At 43.5% G+C, this 21,666-nt stretch overlaps 1 protein-coding gene across 6 annotated transcripts in view; it reads left to right on the top strand.

Moving 5' to 3' along the window:
• The first annotated feature begins 623 nt into the window (after positions 1-623).
• The window catches only part of LOC116257966 (phosphoinositide phosphatase SAC4-like), a 32,965-nt gene continuing 11,922 nt past the window's right edge, over positions 624-21,666 (top strand). The window contains exons 1-2 of one of the 6 annotated variants that reach the window (XM_050078859.1): positions 649-721; positions 10,457-11,186. In XM_050078859.1, the coding sequence (XP_049934816.1) occupies positions 10,457-11,035 (579 nt within the window). In that variant the 5' untranslated portion in view covers positions 649-721 and the 3' untranslated portion in view covers positions 11,036-11,186. Of the gene's footprint in view, positions 722-8,122; positions 8,617-10,456; positions 11,187-21,666 lie in introns of those variants that run through there. The other 5 variants (XM_031634997.2, XM_050078863.1, XM_050078862.1 and 2 more) reach the window with 5 other exon arrangements.

Here is a 21,666-nt window from a genome sequence, read left to right on the forward strand (position 1 = left end):
AGTGGTTGCTAGAAGGGTTGTAGCAGTTTGGACGCTTGTTTTGGGGTGAGCAATACCTAATCAAAGCTCAAAGATGATGAGTATTATCTTTTAGAGCATGTATAATTATGGTTCGAGCATGCTAGAGCTTAGAATTGATGATTTTGGACGCATGTTAGTAATTTTGTTTTTGGGGGAAACTTAGGATTTGCGTTGGAAAGTGATGATTCATGTACTTAATGATCGTTTTAGCATGATGGATTAATTTTCGAAGCTTTAGGGAAGCATGGTAGAGATTGTGTGGTTGTGGGGAAGATTTAGAACCGTCTTAGGGAGTGTAGCGCAGACTTCGGTAAACAGGTGTATCATGAAGTTCTTAGGGATATATGCGTATTGGGATGTGACTTGAGGTTGATGCCTTACTTAAAGAACGTTATTGAGAAAGGAATTAGTGATGGTTTGATTGATGGTTGAAGGCTTTGATAATTCAAGGCAACGTCAAGACGTAAAGGAGGAGGCCTTGTGGAGAGCCCGTTGGTCGACACTACCTGTCGATACCCTCTTGAGGCGCTGACACGTGCCTCAAGGATTTTATTTTTGTATCTGTTCGTTTCTATTTGATTGGTGTAGGTATCTAGTAGAACCTTATTCTTGTTTATGTTTGCAGGTGCACCGGGCTCATCCCGTCGACCTTGAGTTCGAAGCTTGAGGCATTTTGAAGAATTTGGTGAGCGCGCCACAGGTATGGCAACTTTCCAGGCAAATTCCTGCCTGGGGCAATTGTGTGATTGGGTGCTCCTAGGATCAAGGGATCCTAGGATTGTGATGTTAATTGATTGACTGTTTTGTGATTGAGTATGTGTATGTTGCTTACATGATATGAATGGGTTAGAAAGATTATTAGTCATTCGATTTAAAAATGTTACGCATTGGCATGTGCATGCTAGAATTGATATCTGTTTAGGACAGATGAGGTGGGGTATCGAGTCGAGTGTCTCCTCGACCCCAATTGTGCATTAGAAAGCATCATAGAATGATAACTGCATAGGACAGCTACGAGCCAACCGCAGATCGAGACTACTCTCTGTGGATTGGCTAAGTTTTCGAAGAGGTGATTGACATGATGATGTGAGGATTGATGTGATGATTGATATGAATGTGTATGTTGTTGCATATGCATTGCCATGGGCAATGATGCAAATGGATGTTTTGGAGGGTAGTTGTACCCGTATGGTATGACGGCTAGCAATGACTGTTACTGTATGTATAGACCTCATGTGGAGGTAATCGGAGGTGTGGGTGCACTCGGGAAGTGTACTGACCTCGTGTGCTAGCCAGTCATCTTATGAATGTGTAACTATAATGATAAGAATGAATAACTAAGAGATGAGAGACCAGTGGGATGTGGCTATGTGTTTGGGAGACGTCCCCTTGATTGCCACTGGTCTCGCCTGTCAGAGCGCAGGCGGTGCAAGGCCCCAGGGTTCTGTTGTGTGTTGTGCTTGGAGCGTTGAGCTCCTGCCTTCCCAACCTGGGTGTCCTAGGGAAGGCTGAGTATCTCACCTTGGACGTCACACATCCAGGGATGAGTGCTCTACCGCTGCAGCGGGTGAAATGGATCCATACTGTTATGGGCCACCACGGGGGTTGTCTCTCGGCTGTAGGCCGCCCGCGGTGTGCACGTGCCTGTGTTGCACCCACAGGAACTGTTAATGCACTAAAGTTAATGAAAATGCAAAGTGTTTGACAGAATGCATGTGACTGACGTATATGTGATTGATATGAATGCAAGTGTTATGTTTAAGCATGCTTCGCATGTGACTGATGTTGGGTTAGTGTGGCCATCAAGTGGCTTTTACGTGTCGCACTCAGACGCGACATGACGATAGATGGGTTGTATTTGTCCCTTTATTTGAGCCTTACTTGAGAGGGTTTGGCATTTTCTGGCTTGTTGCCATACTGCGAAGGCTGAGCCTTCAGTTGTTTTCTTTTTCAGGTTTTGGCGGACCCGGGGCAACAGGTTGAGCGGATGGCTTCACTCACGTCCTACTGGGGTGGTTTTGGTATTGTCGTTTGTAGTGCCGGCGCGTCATGTTTGGTTTTATTGATGTCTTCTTTTTGTTAGGCATCAATGTTATTGATTTTGGGGCATTTTGGTCATGCACATAGATGTGAATTTGTATGAAACAAAAGGGTTATATTAATGCTTTATGTTTGCCCCATTGTTTTGAATTGCTTGGCTCATCGTCAATTTGAATTGTTTGGTAGTCACACCTCGATGCTTTATGTTTTGAAAAAAAAAATATAGTTTGAGGGTAAAAAGGTCGGGGTGTGACAGTTTTGGTATCAGAGCCATGGCAAACCCCATTATGGATGTGAGTTAAAGTCTATCTGTGAAGCCGTGTTGCCCAGGTACGCATTTGTTTGATTAGTTGGTTATTGTAGTTTTGATTTTTTTTCAAGTATAGGTATGTAATGTGATCTGTGTTTTGAACTTCGTGCTAATGCACGTTGTGATTTGACTTGTGAGTTTGGTATTGGTCGTGATTTGAGAATTTAAGATCTTGTTTGTACAGATGGAATATCATCGTAGGGTAAGAAGCGAGCTGGGCCGTCTTCAGAGGCACATAGAGAGCCCAGCCCAACCCATTCTGATGCGCATACTCCGCGGGGTGACAGTGCGTCAGAGCCCCAGTATGCCCAGCTAGGTGGGGGTGCCCAAACCCCACCGAGACAGACTCCGCCAGTGGATCAGCAGACTATATTGCTGACCACGTTAGTGCAGTCTATGGTCGGTAATCAGAGGAGTAACGCATCTCCTTCGGGGGACACCAGTGCTCCAATTCGGGAGAAGGCAACGATAGTGTCTTATCAACAGTTTATGGCGATGCAGGCGCCTATCTTTTCAGGAGGGGGCAGTCATGACAAGGCAAAGGACTGGATTGAAGATGTTGAACGTATTTTTGGGCTTCTGAAGGTGCCAGAAGAAGATAGAGTGAACTATGGCTCCTATTTGTTGAAGGGTGATGCCAAGAATTGGTGGCAATCAACTAGTGAGATTCGGTTCGCTGGCCAAGGGTCAATCTCATGGAAGCAGTTCAGAGATTCCTTCTTCAGCACATACTTTCCGGTGTATGCCAGAGACAAGAAAATGCAGGAGTTTCTGGATTTGCAGCAGAATCAGTCGAGCTTAGAAGAGTACATTACGAGATATCGGCACTTGGAGGTGTATTGCCCACACCTTTACAGTACCGATGAGGCCAGAGCGGGCAAGTTTGTGCGCGGGCTGCGAGATGGACTACGAAGCAAAGTGTTGACAAGTAGACCTCGTGACTTGGATGAGGCGGTTACAATGGCACGATGCATAGAAGAAGATTGGGTGAGGACACAGAAGGATCATCAGAAGAAAGCAGGCCAGCATTCACAAGGTGGACGGACACAGGTAAAGCGCCAACACTTTGCGGGCAGGACAAGGCCTTATGAGAGGCGGGATGACCGAACTTTCAGACGGAACCAGTCTACCCGTAGTGAGGCCACCCAGGGGTCAGTGGCCACTCCGACTTCTCAGAAGTGCCCCACTTGTTCTCGTGTGCACCCCGGGAAGCCGTGCTATTGGGTGACTGGGGCTTGTTTACACTGCGGAAGTATGGGACACTTCATCAAGGATTGCCCGTTGAAGAAAGAACGAGAATTGAAGAAGCCTGAAGCCGGTTCTTCTAGCGCACGACAAACGTCTGGACGTGTCTACGCTACTACTGTGGAGGAGCTCCAGGCACACGACCTCGTTGAAGGTACTTTACTTGTCAGTTCTCATTTTGCTAGAGTGTTATTTGATGCAGGAGCGACACATTCTTTTATATCTAGTCGATTTGCTACATCACTCGAAGTGTCGGCTAGAAGAATGCCGTATGTTTTAAAAGTTGTTAGTCCGATGCATGCTCAAGAGTCGTGTCATGAGTATCTTCCTGATGTGAACGTGGAAATCCATCAACTTCACCTACCTGCACAGTTGGTGATCCTCGGTCTCAATGAGTTTGATGTGATTTTGGGTATGGATTGGTTGTATGCTCATTATGCCATTATAGATTGTAGGAAGAAGCAGATACAGATGTTGACTAATGAGATGCAGTCTGTGGAATTTCGTGCTCGTAGGGCCAGTCGAACTGATAAGATATTGGTGTATGCATTGAAGGCTAAGCGATGGATAGAAAGTGGAAGCGTTGCCTTCTTGGTCAATGTGTTGATCAATGAGGCTGAATGGATGATATTGCAGGATGTTGCCGTGGTGAGTGAGTATCCTGATGTGTTTCCTGAGGAATTGTCGAGTTTGACTCCAACTCGAGAAGTGGAGTTCAAGATAGAGTTGTTACCAGGGACAACTCCTATTTCTAAGGCACCCTACCGTATGGCACCAGCAGAGTTAGAAGAGTTGAAGAAGCAACTGTAGGAGCTCTTAGATAAGGGCTTCATCCGACCTAGCGTGTCTCCTTGGGGAGCACCTGTACTGTTTGTGAAAAAGAAAGATGGGACTATGCGCTTGTGTATAGATTATCGTATGTTGAATCAAGTCACCATCAAGAATAAGTATCCGCTTCCAAGAATTGAAGACTTGTTTGATCAGCTTAAGAATGCAAAGGTTTTCTCTAAGATCGATCTGAGGACAGGCTACCATCAACTATTGATACGGGAGGAAGATGTTTCTAAGACTGCCTTTCGAACTAGGTATGGACATTATGAATTCAGGGTCATGCCTTTTGGGTTGACTAATGCTCCCGCAGCGTTCATGGACCTCATGAATCGGGTTTTCCAAGAGTTCTTGGATCGTTTTGTTATTGTGTTTGTTGATGATATTTTGGTGTACTCAGAGAGTGAGGCAGAGCACAGAGACCACTTGAGAAGTGTGTTAGGTCTTTTGCGCAAGCACAAGCTTTACGCCAAATACTCAAAATGTGAATTTTGGCTAGAGAAGGTAAACTTTCTGGGTCATGTGATCTCGAAGGATGGAGTATCCGTCGATCCGGCTAAGGTGTCAGCTGTTCAGGACTGGAGAACACCTTGCAGTGTAACTGAGGTTAGAAGCTTTTTGGGATTGGCAGGATACTATCGCAGGTTCATACAAGACTTTTCGAAAATAGCTACGCCCATGACTAAGCTATTGAGAAAAGGGATGAAGTTTGTGTGGAATGAAGATTGTGAGAAGAGTTTTCAAACTCTAAAGGACAAGCTTACTTCTGCCCCTATTCTGACGCTTCCATCAGGTCATTCCGGTTTTGTGGTGTACACTGATGCTTCGGGGATCGGTTATGGTTGTGTGTTGATGCAGCATGGCCGTGTAGTGGCTTATGCATCAAGACAGTTGAAGACCCATGAGCAGCACTATCCCACTCATGATTTGGAATTGGGAGCAGTCGTGTTCGCATTGAAGATGTGGAGACACTATCTTTATGGTTCAACATTCGAGGTGTTTACAGATCACAAGTCCCTGAAGTATATATCCTCACAAAGGGATCTCAACTTGAGGCAAAGAAGATGGATGGAATATTTAAAGGATTATGATTTCACCATATCGTATCATCCAGGCAAGGCGAATGTGGTGGCAGATGCGTTGAGCAGGCATGCCAAGGCGACAATGTGCAGTATGTTGACTCGTTCTTGGGCATTATTGCAAGATGTGATAGCTTGGCAGCCTTGCATTTGTGATGAGCACAAGGCAACGATGACGGCCTTGATTCGGCGTCCTTTGATGGAAGAACTTGTAATGAAACAAAAGGAAGATCCAGAGTTTGCTAAGAACATGGAAGCAAGCCAGAAAAACGATTCTCTTTGGCATCAAAATGAAGATGGTTCATTGCGTTTTCGGCAGAGATTATGGGTTCCTAGAGATGAAGGAGTGAAGCGTCTGTTGCTTGATGATGCTCACAAATCTAAGTTTTCTATTCCCCCGGGCAGTACAAAGATGTTTCAAGATTTGAGAAGAAATTTTTGGTGGCCTGGAATGAAGCGTGAAATTGCAGAATATGTGGCAAAGTGCTTGATTTGCCAACAGGTAAAAGCAGAGCATCAGCGGCCAGGAGGCTTGTTGCAAAGAATCGATATTCCAGTGTGGAAATGGGAAGACATTACGATGGATTTTGTGGTTGGGTTGCCTCGTACCAAAAGACAACAGAATGCCATATGGGTGATTGTTGATCGACTTACGAAGTCTGCTCACTTTCTGCCAATCAGAATCAGTCAATCATTGGAAAGTCTCGCAGAGTTGTATATTGGCGAGATAGTGAGATTGCATGGAGTGCCAAAGTCTATCATTTCGGATCGAGATCCGCGTTTTACCTCTAGGTTTTGGGGGCAATTACAGAGGGCTTTGGGTACCAAGCTTAAGATGAGCACAGCATTTCATCCCCAAACTGATGGGCAATCAGAGAGGACTATTCAGACCTTAGAAGACATGTTGCGTGCATGTGTCTTAGAGTGGAAAGGAGAATGGGACAAACATGTGAAACTGGTAGAATTTGCTTACAATAACAGTTACCACTCTAGTATTGGGATGGCACCTTTTGAGGCTTTGTATGGAAGACCGTGCAGATCGCCAACTTGTTGGGCCGAATTGGGTGATGGTAAGATCGAAAGCCCTTTAGTTTTGCTACACTACACCGACCAAGTGGAATTGATAAGAAAGAAGTTGTTGACTGCTCAGAGTAGACAGAAAAGTTATGCTGACATTCGTCGTAGAGAATTGGCTTTTGAGGTGGGTGATCATGTGTTTTTAAAGATTTCTCCTACTAAGGGTGTTTTTCGCTTTGGTACGAAGGGAAAATTGAGCCCGAGGTTTGTAGGACCTTTTGAGATATTAGAGAAGATTGGAGAGGTGGCATACAGATTGGCGTTACCACCAGATTTGAGTCATGTTCATGACGTTTTCCATGTTTCCAGGCTTCGAAAATACGTACCCGACCCGACACATGTGATTGATTTTCAAGGTATTCTAGTACAAGATGATTTGACAATGGAAGAACAACCCATTAGAATTGTGGATCATCGAGAGCAAGTGCTTCGCACTAAGAGGATTCCTTTAGTGAAAGTGGAATGGCAGTACCATGGGTTGAAGGAGAGTACATGGGAGCATGAGGAGGACATGCGGAAGAGATATCCGCACTTGTTCTTGCATTGAGGTATGAGCTAAATTTCGAGGACGAAATTTTCTTTTTAGGAGGGTAGGATGTAATGCTCGTTGGTTCGGCGGGTCGGGTTGAGCTAGGGTCCAGACCCGGAACCGACCCCCACTCGCGTAAGGGCCCGACGCGAGGCCTTTCTCCCTCGCCTTTCCCTTCCTTCTTCGTTGTCTCCGGTGGTCTCCTGTGGCAGCGCAGAGGGAGGAGAGTGACGGTCGGGTGGTGGTGGCTGGAACGGCGACGGCGACGGCGATGGAGGTGGCAGCGGCGGCGGCGGTGGCGGCTGGGTAAACCCTCTCTCTCTCGTGCGATTTTTCTTGCTCTGCCACTCATGCCCTTTTGTTTGTTTTGCTCTCTGCCGCACGTCCCCTCTTCTTCTCTCTCGCCATTTTCTTTCCCCTCTTTCCGCTGGTTCTCTACCGCTCGACCCTCTTCTCACTCACCCGCACTCCCCCGCCTGCTCTTTCTCTCTCTTCTCACCCCATGGCCGTTTTCCCCCTTGACCGAACCCTTCCTCTCTCTGTCTCTCCTCTCTGTCAGCGTCCCTTTTCTTTGTTTATTTCAGTTTTTTTCCCCCACTACTACCGTGGGTCTTTCCTAGCAACAGAGTTTGTGTTAAACTTTTTGGGCGTTTGGGGTTGGTTTGCAGTTTAGGGGACGTTTTCCCCTCTTACCTGCTAGTAGGGTGTGTAGTGAGCAGCGACAGCAAGCAATCTCGAGCATTGGCACTTGATCGGACGTGTGAAGTGGTTGCTAGAAGGGTTGTAGCAGTTTGGACGCTTGTTTTGGGGTGAGCAATACCTAATCAAGCTCAAAATGATGAGTATTTATCTTTTAGAGCATGTATAATTATGGTTCGAGCATGCTAGAGCTTAGAATTGATGATTTTGGGACGCATGTTAGTAATTTTGTTTTTGGGGGAAACTTAGGATTTGCGTTGGAAAGTGATGATTCATGTACTTAATGATCGTTTTAGCATGATGGATTAATTTTCGAAGCTTTAGGGAAGCATGGTAGAGATTGTGTGGTTGTGGGGAAGATTTAGAACCGTCTTAGGGAGTGTAGCGCAGACTTCGGTAAACAGGTGTATCATGAAGTTATTTAGGGATATATGCGTATTGGGATGTGACTTGAGGTTGATGCCTTACTTAAAGAACGTTATTGAGAAAGGAATTAGTGATGGTTTAATTGATGGTTGAAGGCTTTGATAAGTCAAGGCAACGTCAAGACGTAAAGGAGGAGGCCTTGTGGAGAGCCCGTTGGTCGACACTACCTGTCGATACCCTCTTGAGGCGCTGACACGTGCCTCAAGGATTTTATTTTTGTATCTGTTCGTTTCTATTTGATTGGTGTAGGTATCTAGTAGAAACCTTATTCTTGTTTATGTTTGCAGGTGCACCGGGCTCATCCCGTCGACCTTGAGTTCGAAGCTTGAGGCATTTTGAAGAATTTGGTGAGCGCGCCACATGTATGGCAACTTTCCAGGCAAATTCCTGCCTGGGGCAATTGTGTGATTGGGTGCTCCTAGGATCAAGGGATCCTAGGATTGTGATGTTAATTGATTGACTGTTTTGTGATTGAGTATGTGTATGTTGCTTACATGATATGAATGGGTTAGAAAGATTATTAGTCATTCGATTTAAAAATGTTACGCATTGGCATGTGCATGCTAGAATTGATATCTGTTTAGGACAGATGAGGTGGGGTATCGAGTCGAGTGTCTCCTCGACCCCAATTGTGCATTAGAAAGCATCATAGAATGATAACTGCATAGGACAGCTACGAGCCAACCGCAGATCGAGACTACTCTCTGTGGATTGGCTAAGTTTTTCGAAGAGGTGATTGACATGATTGATGTGAGGATTGATGTGATGATTGATATGAATGTGTATGTTGTTGCATATGCATTGCCATGGGCAATGATGCAAATGGATGTTTTGGAGGGTAGTTGTACCCGTATGGTATGACGGCTAGCAATGACTGTTACTGTATGTATAGACCTCATGTGGAGGTAATCGGAGGTGTGGGTGCACTCGGGAAGTGTACTGACCTCGTGTGCTAGCCAGTCATCTTATGAATGTGTAACTATAATGATAAGAATGAATAACTAAGAGATGAGAGACCAGTGGGATGTGGCTATGTGTTTGGGAGACGTCCCCCTTGATTGCCACTGGTCTCGCCTGTCAGAGCGCAGGCGGTGCAAGGCCCCAGGGTTCTGTTGTGTGTTGTGCTTGGAGCGTTGAGCTCCTGCCTTCCCAACCTGGGTGTCCTAGGGAAGGCTGAGTATCTCACCTTGGACGTCACACATCCAGGGATGAGTGCTCTACCGCTGCAGCGGGTGAAATGGATCCATACTGTTATGGGCCACCACGGGGGTTGTCTCTCGGCTGTAGGCCGCCCGCGGTGTGCACGTGCCTGTGTTGCACCCACAGGAACTGTTAATGCACTAAAGTTAATGAAAATGCAAAGTGTTTGACAGAATGCATGTGACTGACGTATATGTGATTGATATGAATGCAAGTGTTATGTTTAAGCATGCTTCGCATGTGACTGATGTTGGGTTAGTGTGGCCATCAAGTGGCTTTTACGTGTCGCACTCAGACGCGACATGACGATAGATGGGTTGATATTTGTCCCTTTATTTGAGCCTTACTTGAGAGGGTTTGGCATTTTTCTGGCTTGTTGCCATACTGCGAAGGCTGAGCCTTCAGTTGTTTTCTTTTTCAGGTTTTGGCGGACCCGGGGCAACAGGTTGAGCGGATGGCTTCACTCACGTCCTACTGGGGTGGTTTTGGGATTGTCGTTTGTAGTGCCGGCGCATCATGTTTTGGTTTTATTGATGTCTTCTTTTTGTTAGGCATCAATGTTATTGATTTTGGGGCATTTTGGTAATGCACATAGATGTGAATTTGTATGAAACAAAAGTGTTATATTAATGCTTTATGTTCGCCCCATTGTTTTGAATTGCTTGGCTCATCGTCAATTTGAATTGTTTGGTAGTCACACCTCGATGCTTTATGTTTTGAAAAAAAAAATATAGTTTGAGGGTAAAAAGGTCGGGGTGTGACAGTTTTGGTATCAGAGCCATGGCAAACCCCATTATGGATGTGAGTTAAAGTCTATCTGTGAAGCCGTGTTGCCCAGGTACGCATTTGTTTGATTAGTTGGTTATTGTAGTTTTGATTTTTTTTCAAGTATAGGTATGTAATGTGATCTGTGTTTTGAACTTCGTGCTAATGCACGTTGTGATTTGACTTGTGAGTTTGGTATTGGTCGTGATTTGAGAATTTAAGATCTTGTTTGTACAGATGGAATATCATCGTAGGGGTAAGAAGCGAGCTGGGCCGTCTTCAGAGGCACATAGAGAGCCCAGCCCAACCCATTCTGATGCGCATACTCCGCGGGGTGACAGTGCGTCAGAGCCCCAGTATGCCCAGCTAGGTGGGGGTGCCCAAACCCCACCGAGACAGACTCCGCCAGTGGATCAACAGACTATATTGCTGACCACGTTGCAGACGCTGACCACGTTAGTGCAGTCTATGGTCGGTAATCAGAGGAGTAACGCATCTCCTTCGGGGGACACCAGTGCTCCAATTCGGGAGAAGGCAACGACAGTGTCTTATCAACAGTTTATGGCGATGCAGCCGCCTATCTTTTCAGGAGGGGGCAGTCATGACAAGGCAAAGGACTGGATTGAAGAGGTTGAACGTATTTTTGGGCTTCTGAAGGTGCCAGAAGAAGATAGAGTGAACTATGGCTCCTATTTGTTGAAGGGTGATGCCAAGATAGAGGGTTTGGCATTTTTCTGGCTTGTTGTCATACTGCGAAGGCTGAGCCTTCAGTTGTTTTCTTTTTCAGGTTTTGGCGGACCCGGGGCAACAGGTTGAGCGGATGGCTTCACTCACGTCCTACTGGGGTGGTTTTGGGATTGTCGTTTGTAGTGCCGGCGCGTCATGTTTTGGTTTTATTGATGTCTTCTTTTTGTTAGGCATCAATGTTATTGATTTTGGGGCATTTTGGTCATGCACATAGATGTGAATTTGTATGAAACAAAAGGGTTATATTAATGAAAGTTCGCCCCATTGTTTTGAATTGCTTGGCTCATCGTCAATTTGAATTGTTTGGTAGTCACACCTCGATGCTTTATGTTTTGAAAAAAAAAATATAGTTTGAGGGTAAAAAGGTCGGGGTGTGACAAGTATTCTCACCATCAGTTACCTTATCTGTACAAACTCTTCACCTAGAGTACACCTGCCCAAACAAGCGGTTACGTTGCTCGTCCGTCCCAGTGGAGCACCCTTCATTCCTCTCATGTTCAAGCACATCTGCAACCGGTGGACTCTCTTCCTGCTTGTACTTCAAAAAATCTATAAATTGAATCTCCTGACTTGGAGAATACTCTTCCCCAGACACTTATAGCCCCCCTTTTGAGTAGGAGGATGCCCAACAAATATTCCCTTAATCAACCTTGGATCCAGTTTTCTAACATTAGGGCTGTGATCGTTGTTGCAGCCTTGAGACATGGAGAGAAAGTGAGAAAGAGTTGAAGTCGTGAGAGTTGGGGAGAGAAAACGTACTCTATTCACTAACCCTAATCTCTATTATAAAGAGATTAGGGTAGAATGGAAATTTACAGATGACATCAATCTAAAATAAAGAAAATATTAAAGAGATCTTATAACTCTTTAATATTACAAAGAACCACCTAGAAACATAAACTCCTTTAATTTCAACACTCCTCCTCAAGCTCGAGCATACATATTAAACATGTTCAGCTTGCCACAACATTTAGAGAAATCACCAATAGGGAGAGCTTTGGTGAAGACATCTGCAGCTTGATCTTCTGAAGGAACATGAATAGTGGCAATGGTTCCTCCTTGAACGAGATCCCGAATGTAATGGCAGTCACCTTCAATATGTTTAGTTCTCTCATGAAAAACTAGATTGTTTGCAATGTATGTGGTTGCTCGAATGTCACAATACATCTATCTTCATGGGAAGTGGAATCGACACACTTAGGCTAGATAACATGGATATAGCCCAAGTCATTTCTGCTGCAGTTTGAGCCATAGCTCTATATTCGGATTCTACACTAGATCTTGACACCACGCCTTGTTTTTTGCTTCTCCATAATATGAGGTTGCCTCCCAAAAATATACATCTTGTGGTAGATTTCCTGTCTTCGACTGAGCCAGCATAGTCAGCATCACTATAGGCTTCCACTTCCAGGGTCTTGCCTTTTTTGAACAAAAGGCCTTTGCCAGGAGACGATTTCATATATTTAACCACCATCAAAGCAGCATCCCAATGAACTTTCCTGGGTTTTTTCATAAATTGACTTAGTTTTCCCACTACAAAGCTAATGTCTGATCTTGTCACAGTAACATAGAGTAGTTTTCCAATAAGGGACCTGTAAGATCGAGAATCCACTAATTTTGTTTGGTCATCATGAAGGTGTATACGTGGATTCATAAGTAAATTAGCCAGTTTAGTTCCTAGCATCCATGTGTCCTGCAATAAATCAAGAACATACTTCCGTTGAGAGAGAACAACACCATCCCTATTGCGAGCAACCTCTATTCTCAAGAAATATCGTAGTGGACCAAGATCTTTCATCACAAAGTGTTTTTGAAGAAACAGCTTTGCATCAGAAATTTCTTGATCGGAGTCACCTGTCAGGATAATATCATCAACATAAACCACTATGATGGTTATACCCCTGGAAGCCTTCTTGATAGACTGAGAATGATCAAAAGGAGATCTCGCAAAGCTACACTTTGAGACTACCTCGAAAAACTTGTGAAACCACGCATGAGGACTCTGCTTGAGTCCATAAATAGTTTTCTTCAGTTTGCACACTTTGCCACACTCCCCCTATCGTTCAAACCCTGGTGGTTGTTGCATATAGACAGTCTCATTGAGATCACCGTAAAAAAATTTTTTTTGACATCAAGCTGGTACATGTGCCAGTCATGGTGTACAACCCCAAAAATGATAAGACGAATGGTTCTCAACCGAGCAACCGGAGAAAATGTCTCAAAGAAATCCACACCGTAGGTCTGCGTGTAGCCCTTAACAACCAACCGAGCTTTGTATTGTTCCATAGAACCATCAAAATTATATTTCACTGTGAATACCCACTTAGAACCAACAATGTCAGGAGGATCAACAAGTTCCCAGGTGCCTCGCTGAACTAAGGCATCCATCTCATCCTGCATAGCCTGTCTCCATTGAGTATCTAATAAAGCTTGTTGGTAACATGTAGGAACTGTATGAGCAGCCAGAGCTTGAATAAACTGTTGCATACTTTTACCAACACCGTCAGTAGACACAAAATGAGATATAGGATGCAAAGTACATTGTCGCCTACCTTTGCGAAGAACGATGGGTAAGTCTTGACAGGGATCAGATGGACTAGGGCTACTCACTTCAAATGAATTTACCTCCTGAGAAGCGGTTGGCGAAGGATCATGAGAAGGGTCTTGTCGACGTGTGTAGACTAGTGGAGGATCATGAAACTTGGACACGATAGCCGGAGAGTCTTTAGAAGGAGATTCAAAAGAGAATGACTCCAAAGGAATTGGAGGAATAGGTAGTGGGTTTGGTGATGGTGGCATTTCAGTAAGGATGGGAGAGGAACTATAATAAGGCTGAGACTCAAAGAATGTGACATCCGCATTGATATACTTCTTTAGAGTCAAGGGGTCAAGGCATTTGTAGCCTTTATGGTTTCTAGAGTAGCCTATAAAGATACACTTAATGGCTTGGGCACCCAATTTATCACGTGTGGGTCCAAGTATGTGAACAAAACATGTGCAACCAAATACTTTGGGAGCCACTGGAAATAAAGGTCGTTGTGGTTGCTCAAGTTTAATGGGAGGAAATAAGGGTCGTTGTGGATGCTCAAGTTTAATGGGAACCTTGTTCTCAATGGAGGATGAGGGTAAATGGTTGGTTAAATAACAGGCAGTGAGGATGGCATCTCTCCAAAAATATGCAGGTAAATTAGTGTGAAGCATTAGGGAACGAGCCACATTTAAAAGTTGGCGATGTTTACATTCAGCTACTCCATTTTGTTGGGAGGTATGGGGACAAGTAAACTGAGGACAAATGTCATTATCAGAGTAAAACTTCATTAAGGTATATTAAGGTAGAGGCATTGAATTCAAGGGCATTATCAGTGCGAATGCTTTTAACAAGAATACCAAACTGGGTCTTTATTTCAATAATAAGATTTTTGAGAGTACATACTACTTCAGACCTTTCCTTCAAAAGGAAGACCCAAGTGACTCGAGAATAATCATCAACAATGACAAGAAAATACCGAAATCTTGACCTACTAGCAACTCTACTAGGACCCCATACATCAACTTGAAGAAGATCAAAAAGTCCACAACTGGACGGACTAAGACTTGATGAATTAACTACTACGAGTGTGTTTTCCAAGTTGACAGGCTTCACACTGGAATGACTCTGGTACTGAAAGATGAGGAAGAAGGTGACGGAGCTTGGAGACAGATGGATGACCAAGTCTGAGATGCCACTGGAAGGAGAAGGACGGTGAGGTGAGGTGATCGATGATACTGCAATACCCACTGGATCCGATAGGAAGTAGATGCCCCCTTTCTCATAGCCTCCACCAATCATCTTCCCAGTTTGCAAGTCCTAAAATGAACATAAACCATAGTCAAATGTAACACGACAATGTAAGTAATTAATCAATTGTCCAACTGATAACAAATTTGTTGGAAACTTATGAGCATATAACATATTAGGAATACTCATGGACTGAGAAATTTTGATATCACCATAACCTGTAATAGGTGACCATCAACCATCTGCATGTTTCACATGACATGTCTGAGGTGAGGTAATGAGTGTAGCACAGTAAACATAGAAGATCTACTACAAAAGTGTATCGATGCTCCTGAATCAATAATCCAAGTAGTACCTATATCATGTGGGATAGTATCAAGAGACATAGCAATGTCTATCATGACTGTAGAGGTCGACGGCTGCGTAGATCTGTGTGGTAGGAAGTCCTCATACTCTGACTTATTGATACTCACAGTCACTGTCTCAGGGTGAGAAGGAGATAAAGACCCATTTACAACTGATGAAGCTGTCTGAACAGACCCAATAGGAGACTGTAAAAAAGTTTTGCCCTGCTTAGATGCAACATTTCTTCCTAGGGATGTAACAGAAAGACGACCATGTTTATCCCAACATCTGTCTTCTAAATGTCCTATTTTCCTACAATAAGTGCACTGAAATCTCCTCCGACCTCCTCCTGACCCTCGACCTATGCCTCTCCCCTGAATGAACTGCATCCACGACCTCCTGAGGCTACCAAGGCAGAGACATGGATATCACTAGATGGCTGAGAAAGGGTCACAACAAGACGACTAAGTCTGTTGTAGGCTTCAGCTAGGTCAGGGATTTCTGCTCCAGTCAACATCTGAGCCTTTGCTACTGCATATTCAGGGGAGAGACCTTGTAGAAACTTCGCAACCATAGACTGTTCACCATGAGTCTTATGACATGTTGGACATGGAAAACGTAGTGCTTTAAGTCGTTCATGGATGGACTTGAGGGAAGCGAAGTACTGAGTAAGACTTTGGTCACCCTGTTGCAAATTAAGTAATTCCTCCTCCACCTGCAATATCTTGCTAACATTCTTGTCATTTGAGTAAGTTTGTTTCAAGAAATCCCACATTTTTTTGGTTGAGATGTAGTATGCAATAGTTGATGCAATCTGTGGTTGCACACTATTCATGATCCACGACATGACAATATTATTATCTCCCTTCTATGAACCATATTTTCCACTCTTTTCAACAGGCTCATTTTCTTCTATAACATGCTCCTTCTGATGTCCAATCATAGACATCATAAACACACGAGACCAAATCTCATAGTTAGATCCATCTAACTTTACAGTAGAACCATAAGAGAATAGATTTCCTCCACTTTTAACCTCATGAGAAAAATCAGTTTTGGGATTTTCAGCCATCACAAATCTATCCACAAGAGATCAACCACCACCAGGAAGAAAATGAACATATATATATATATATATATATATATATATATATATTGAGAAAGAGACTGATAAGCAAGAACAAATGTCCCACACGGCAACGTTAGATGCGCAGCAACAACCAACCTGCTGTCCAACTGTTGACAGCAACACCACGACAAAAAAAAGCAGCAATTTGAAGACAAAAAATGCTGCTAACAGCAAGCCCACAACTAAAAAAGGATCCCCACTGCTTGTATTGTTTGCTCCAACCAACAACTTGTTTATTTATGCATCTAACGCTGCTATACCACATATTATTTTTCACAAATCATGAATAGCGACAGCAAATAAAACAATCAACATAAACTGCCACAAAAATCATAGAGAGCAGTCCTCCACTTGGCTGCTTTGATCATAGAACACATCAGACCATAAGAGATTAATCAGCACAGACTCCCACCTTGCTGCGATAATATATATATATATACTTCTGAAAATCCATGGCTGGAGTCTATTCACGCATATCTCCTAGCGTGAATAGACTCATCCACACTGTTTTGTTGATGGAAATCAATAAACTAGAACAGACGAGAAGTGAAGGAGAAAGAAACATAAGAAGGGAAGGAGATGGAAGAGGTGGAAGAGATAAAGCCTGAGAGGAGAAGGAGGGTCGCCGGCTGTTTGCTTCACGTTGCCAGATTCATGGACATCCGTTGCCTGTCGCCGGTTGTTTGCTTCAAGTCACCAGTCACGTCCGCTACTCTGATACCATGTTGCAGCGTTGAGACGTGGAGAGAGAGAGAAAGAGTTGAAGCCGTGGGAGTTGGGGAGAGAAAACGTACTCTATTCACTAACCCTAATCTCTATTATAAAGAGATTAGGGTAGAAAGGAGATTTAAGATTACATCAATCTAAAATCAAGAAAATATTAAAGAGATCTTATAACTCTTTAATATTACAAAGAACCACCTAGAAACATAAACTCCTCTAATTTCAACAATCATGAATAAAGCAAACACATCCAAAGACACGAGGAGGGAGGGTTGATGATTCCCTGGGAGCATAGAGTGGGGGGTCTGCCCATTTAGCACACGACTAGGCATATGGTTAATCAAATATGCACTAGTGAGAACAGCATCTCCCCAATAATGTTTTGGGAGATTCCTTTGAAACAAGAGGGCTCTAGTGGCATTATGCAGCTGACGATTTTTCCTCTCAGCGACCTCGTTTTGAGGAGGGTGTTGCGAGAGATCAAGAGAGACGAGGAGAGGTTGAGAGAGAGAGAGAGAAAACTGCACGATCTAATTCATTAAGCTGCTCACTTCTCACGTTAAATGAGAATTAGGGTAAAAATAAGAAATTACAAAAACAGTCCAAGACTAGAAGAACTATCAATAAAAGATGTTAATACACCTTTTAAATATTCAAAAGACCACCTATTATAAATGTTATTCAACACTCCCCCTGAAGCTGGAGCGTAGATGTTAATCATGCCCAGCTTGTTACAACGTCTAGAGAACTCTGCAATAGACAATGCTTTAGTAAAGATATCAGCTGTTTGATCCTCTGAGGCTACATGTATAGTGGAGATGTTTCTCCCTTGAACCATATCACGAATACAATGACAATCAACTTCAATGTGTTTTGTCCTCTCATAAAATACAGGATTATTGGCAATGTATGTGGCAGCTCTATTATCACAAAACATTTTCATAGGCAAAGAAGTTGGAATACCAAGACTCTCAAGTAGGGACCTAGACCAAGTCATTTCGGCAGCAATTTGAGCCATCACATGATATTCTGACTCCGCACTAGACCTAGAAACAACACTTTGTTTCTTACTCCTCCAGGAATTGAGATTTCCTCCCACAAACACACAAAACCCTGTGGTAAACTTCCTATCATCAATTGAGCTTGCATAATCTGCATCACTGTAAGCTTCAACATCAAGAGATGTATCTTTTTTGAAGAAAAGGCCTTTGCCATGGGAGGACTTCAAATATTTGACAATCAACATAGCTGCATCCCAATGTGATTGTTTTGGTTTTTTCATGAATTGGCTCAATTTTCCCACGGCAGAGCTAATATCTGGTCAACTCACTGTCACATAAAGAAGCTTACCAATCAACAACCTGTAGGCTTGTGAAGCTACATCTTTCGAGTCATCCTCATATAGATGTACCTGTGGATTCATAGGAAGAGTTGCTGGTTTAGCTCCTAGCATCTCTGTGTCTTGTAAAAGATCAAGAACATACTTCCTTTGCGACAACACAACTTCTTCCTTGCTACGAGCAACTTCAATGCCAAGAAAATACCGTAGCTGACTAAGATCTTTGGTAACAAAGTATTTTTGCAAGAACTACTTTGTTAGAGCTACCTCCTGCTCACATTCACCTGTCAAAACAATATCATCAACATACACCACTAGCACAACTGTACCTCTAGATCCTTTCTTGATGAACAACGAATGGTCCAGTTGAGACCTCGTAAAGCCACATTTTAACACCACTTTAGAGAATTTGTAAAGCCAAGCACGAGGACTTTGTTTCAATCCATAGATAGCTTTCTCCAACCTACACTCCTTACCAAACTCGCTTTGATGTTCAAAGCCAGGGGGTTGCTGCATGTAAACAGTCTCACCAAGATCCCCATATAAGAAAACATTTTTGACATCCAACTGATATAAGGGTCAATCATAATGCACTGCGACTGACACAAGAAAACGTATGGTCCCCATCCTAGCTATAGGTGAGAAAGTCTCAAAGAAATCAACACCATATGTTTGTGTATACCCTTTGGCTACAAGATGAGCTTTGTAGCGTTTCACTGAGCCATTAGATAAATACTTGATAGTGAAAACTCATTTGGAGCCAACGACATCACAACCAGATGGAGGATCAACCAAGTCCCATGTCCCTCGTTGTAGTAGAGTCTCCATCTCATCTTGCATAGCTTGCCACAACTTCGGGTCAAGTACTGCCTGTTGGTGACTAGAGGGAACAAAGTACCCTGACAAGGCTGACACGAACTGTTGCAGGCTACCACCAATATGATCAGTAGAAACAGATTGAGATATAGGATGAAGAGTACACTGTCGTTTACCTTTGCGAAGAGCTATGGGAAGGTCATCAGCCCCATCAGAGCCATGACTGCCATATTCTAAGTTTTCATGAGAGCTTACCTCCTGAGGAGACATTGGTGGAGAGACAGTGGGAGCCTTATGTCGATGGATATAAGTCTATGGAGGATTTGTAAAGCGACTATTGGGGGGAGACTCAAGGTGAAAAGGAACTGAATCCAATGGGATGGGAGGAATGGGAAGAGGAACGGAAGGTGACACCTGTTGTGGAGGACAAGAGGAGATATAATAAGGTTGAGACTCAAAGAAGGTAACATCCGCACTGATAAATTCTTTATGAGTTAAGGGATCAAAACATTTGTAGCCTTTTTTATGAGAATGATAGCCAATGAAAACACACTTGATGGACTGAGCTGCAAGTTTATCCCTGTGTGTGCCTAGAACATGAACAAAACACATACAACCAAACACCTTTGGAGGAAGGTGAAATAATGGTCGATTGGGAAACATTCTTTGGATGGAAATTTCATTTTGAATAGCTGAGGATGGTAAACGATTGATCAGGTAACAAGCAAAAGTTATGGCATCTCCCCTAAAACCCGCAGGGAGATGAGAGTGCAACATAGGAGTACGAGCCATGTCTAGAAGTTGGTGATGTTTTCTCTCAGCAACCCTATTTTGTTGGGACGTGTGAGGACATGTAAACTGTTGTCGAATACCATGATTGTGGTAAAATTGCCTTAAGTTGGAGGCTTTGAACTCTAAGGCATTATCAGTGCGAATGCATTTGACAATAGAAGAAAATTGAGTCTTTATTTTTAGAATGAAATTTTTGAGAATACATATGACATCAGACCTCTCTTTCAAAACAAAAACACCCAACTGACTCTAGAATAATCATCAACAATGACTAGGTAATAACGAAACTTAGACCTACTAGCAGCCCGACTAGGCCCCCACACATCAACATGAAGAAGATCAAAAAGACTCTAACTGGATGGACTTACACTTGAAGGAAAACTACTTCGAGTGTGTTTGCCAAGTTGACAAGCTTCACACTCAAAGGTGTCGTACATAGACATAAGGGAAGAACATGACGCACTTCGATGGAGAAGGATGACCCAACCGCAGGAGCCATTGATATGGAGTGGGTTTTTGAGACATAGAAATAGCTGTAGAATCCATAGATGTCGACAAAAGGTAGACTCTCCCTTGCTCATACCCTCCACCAATCATCTTTCCAGTTTGTAAGTCCTCAAATACACAAGAATTAGGGTCAAACATGACTTTACATGGCAAACTAGATGTTAGCTGTTGTACTGTCAATAGGTTTGTAGGAAACTCTGGAGTATATAAAACATTTGATAAACTTAATGAATGGGAGATTTTAACATCACCACTTCCCATAATGGGAGAGAACCTACCATCGGCTAATTTAACAAACTGTGGCCGATCAAACTTGGTCAAGGAAGAGAACAAATGCGGCCGACTACAAAACTGCCTTGAGGCACCTGAATCAATCATCCAAACTATACCTGGGTCGTGTGAAACTGAGGAAAGAGCAGAACCAACTATTCTAGACGAGGCAGAGACTAATGTGGAAGATGAAGCAGCTCTTTGAGATAATATATGGTCATACTCTGCCTTATTCAGGCTAAGAGAGAAAGACTCAGATGTAGATGGATTCTCTCCAATGGCTGCTGCCTGAGCCATTCCCGTAGGAACTGAAGATGAAGTACCTCTACCTGTGGGAGTCTTAGACCCTCTTCCCTGTGAGCCTTCAGATGGTCGACCATAGATATTCCAGCACCTGTCCACAAGATGACTGATTTTCCCATAATGGGTACAGTGAAATCTGCCACGTCCTCCGAACCCCCTACCTGTGCCCCTTCCTCTAGAGATAGAGGAAGAACTTGACCCATGCCCATTAGATGCAGCCGATGCTGATGTGGGTGTGTCACTGACAGAATGCGGTAGAGTAACCGCCAGACGACTTAGCCTATTACATGCCTCTGCCAAACCAGGGATATCACTCCCAGTGAGCATTTGTGTCTTTTCCACTGAATATTCTGGAGAAAGACTTGCCAAAAACTTGGAAACCATACTTTGCTCATAATGAGTCTTATAGCACGACGTACATGGAGGCCGAAAGGATTTTAGTCGCTCAAAAGTGGTCTTGACTGCTGCAAAATATTGGGGCAAACTCATATCACCCTATTGTAGTTTGTATAGTTCTTCCTCTACCTGGAATACCTTGCTCATATTCTTGTCATGTGAATAAGTCTCACGTAAAAAATCCCACATCTCCTGAGCAGTAGTATAATAGGCAATGGTAGGAGAAATAGAAGAGTCCACACTACTCATGATCCAAGACATAACCATGTTGTTATCCTCTTCCCACGAAGCATACTTTCCAG

This window comes from Nymphaea colorata, chromosome 7 (assembly GCF_008831285.2).
Source record: "Nymphaea colorata isolate Beijing-Zhang1983 chromosome 7, ASM883128v2, whole genome shotgun sequence".
Classification (NCBI taxonomy): Eukaryota; Viridiplantae; Streptophyta; class Magnoliopsida; order Nymphaeales; family Nymphaeaceae; genus Nymphaea; species Nymphaea colorata.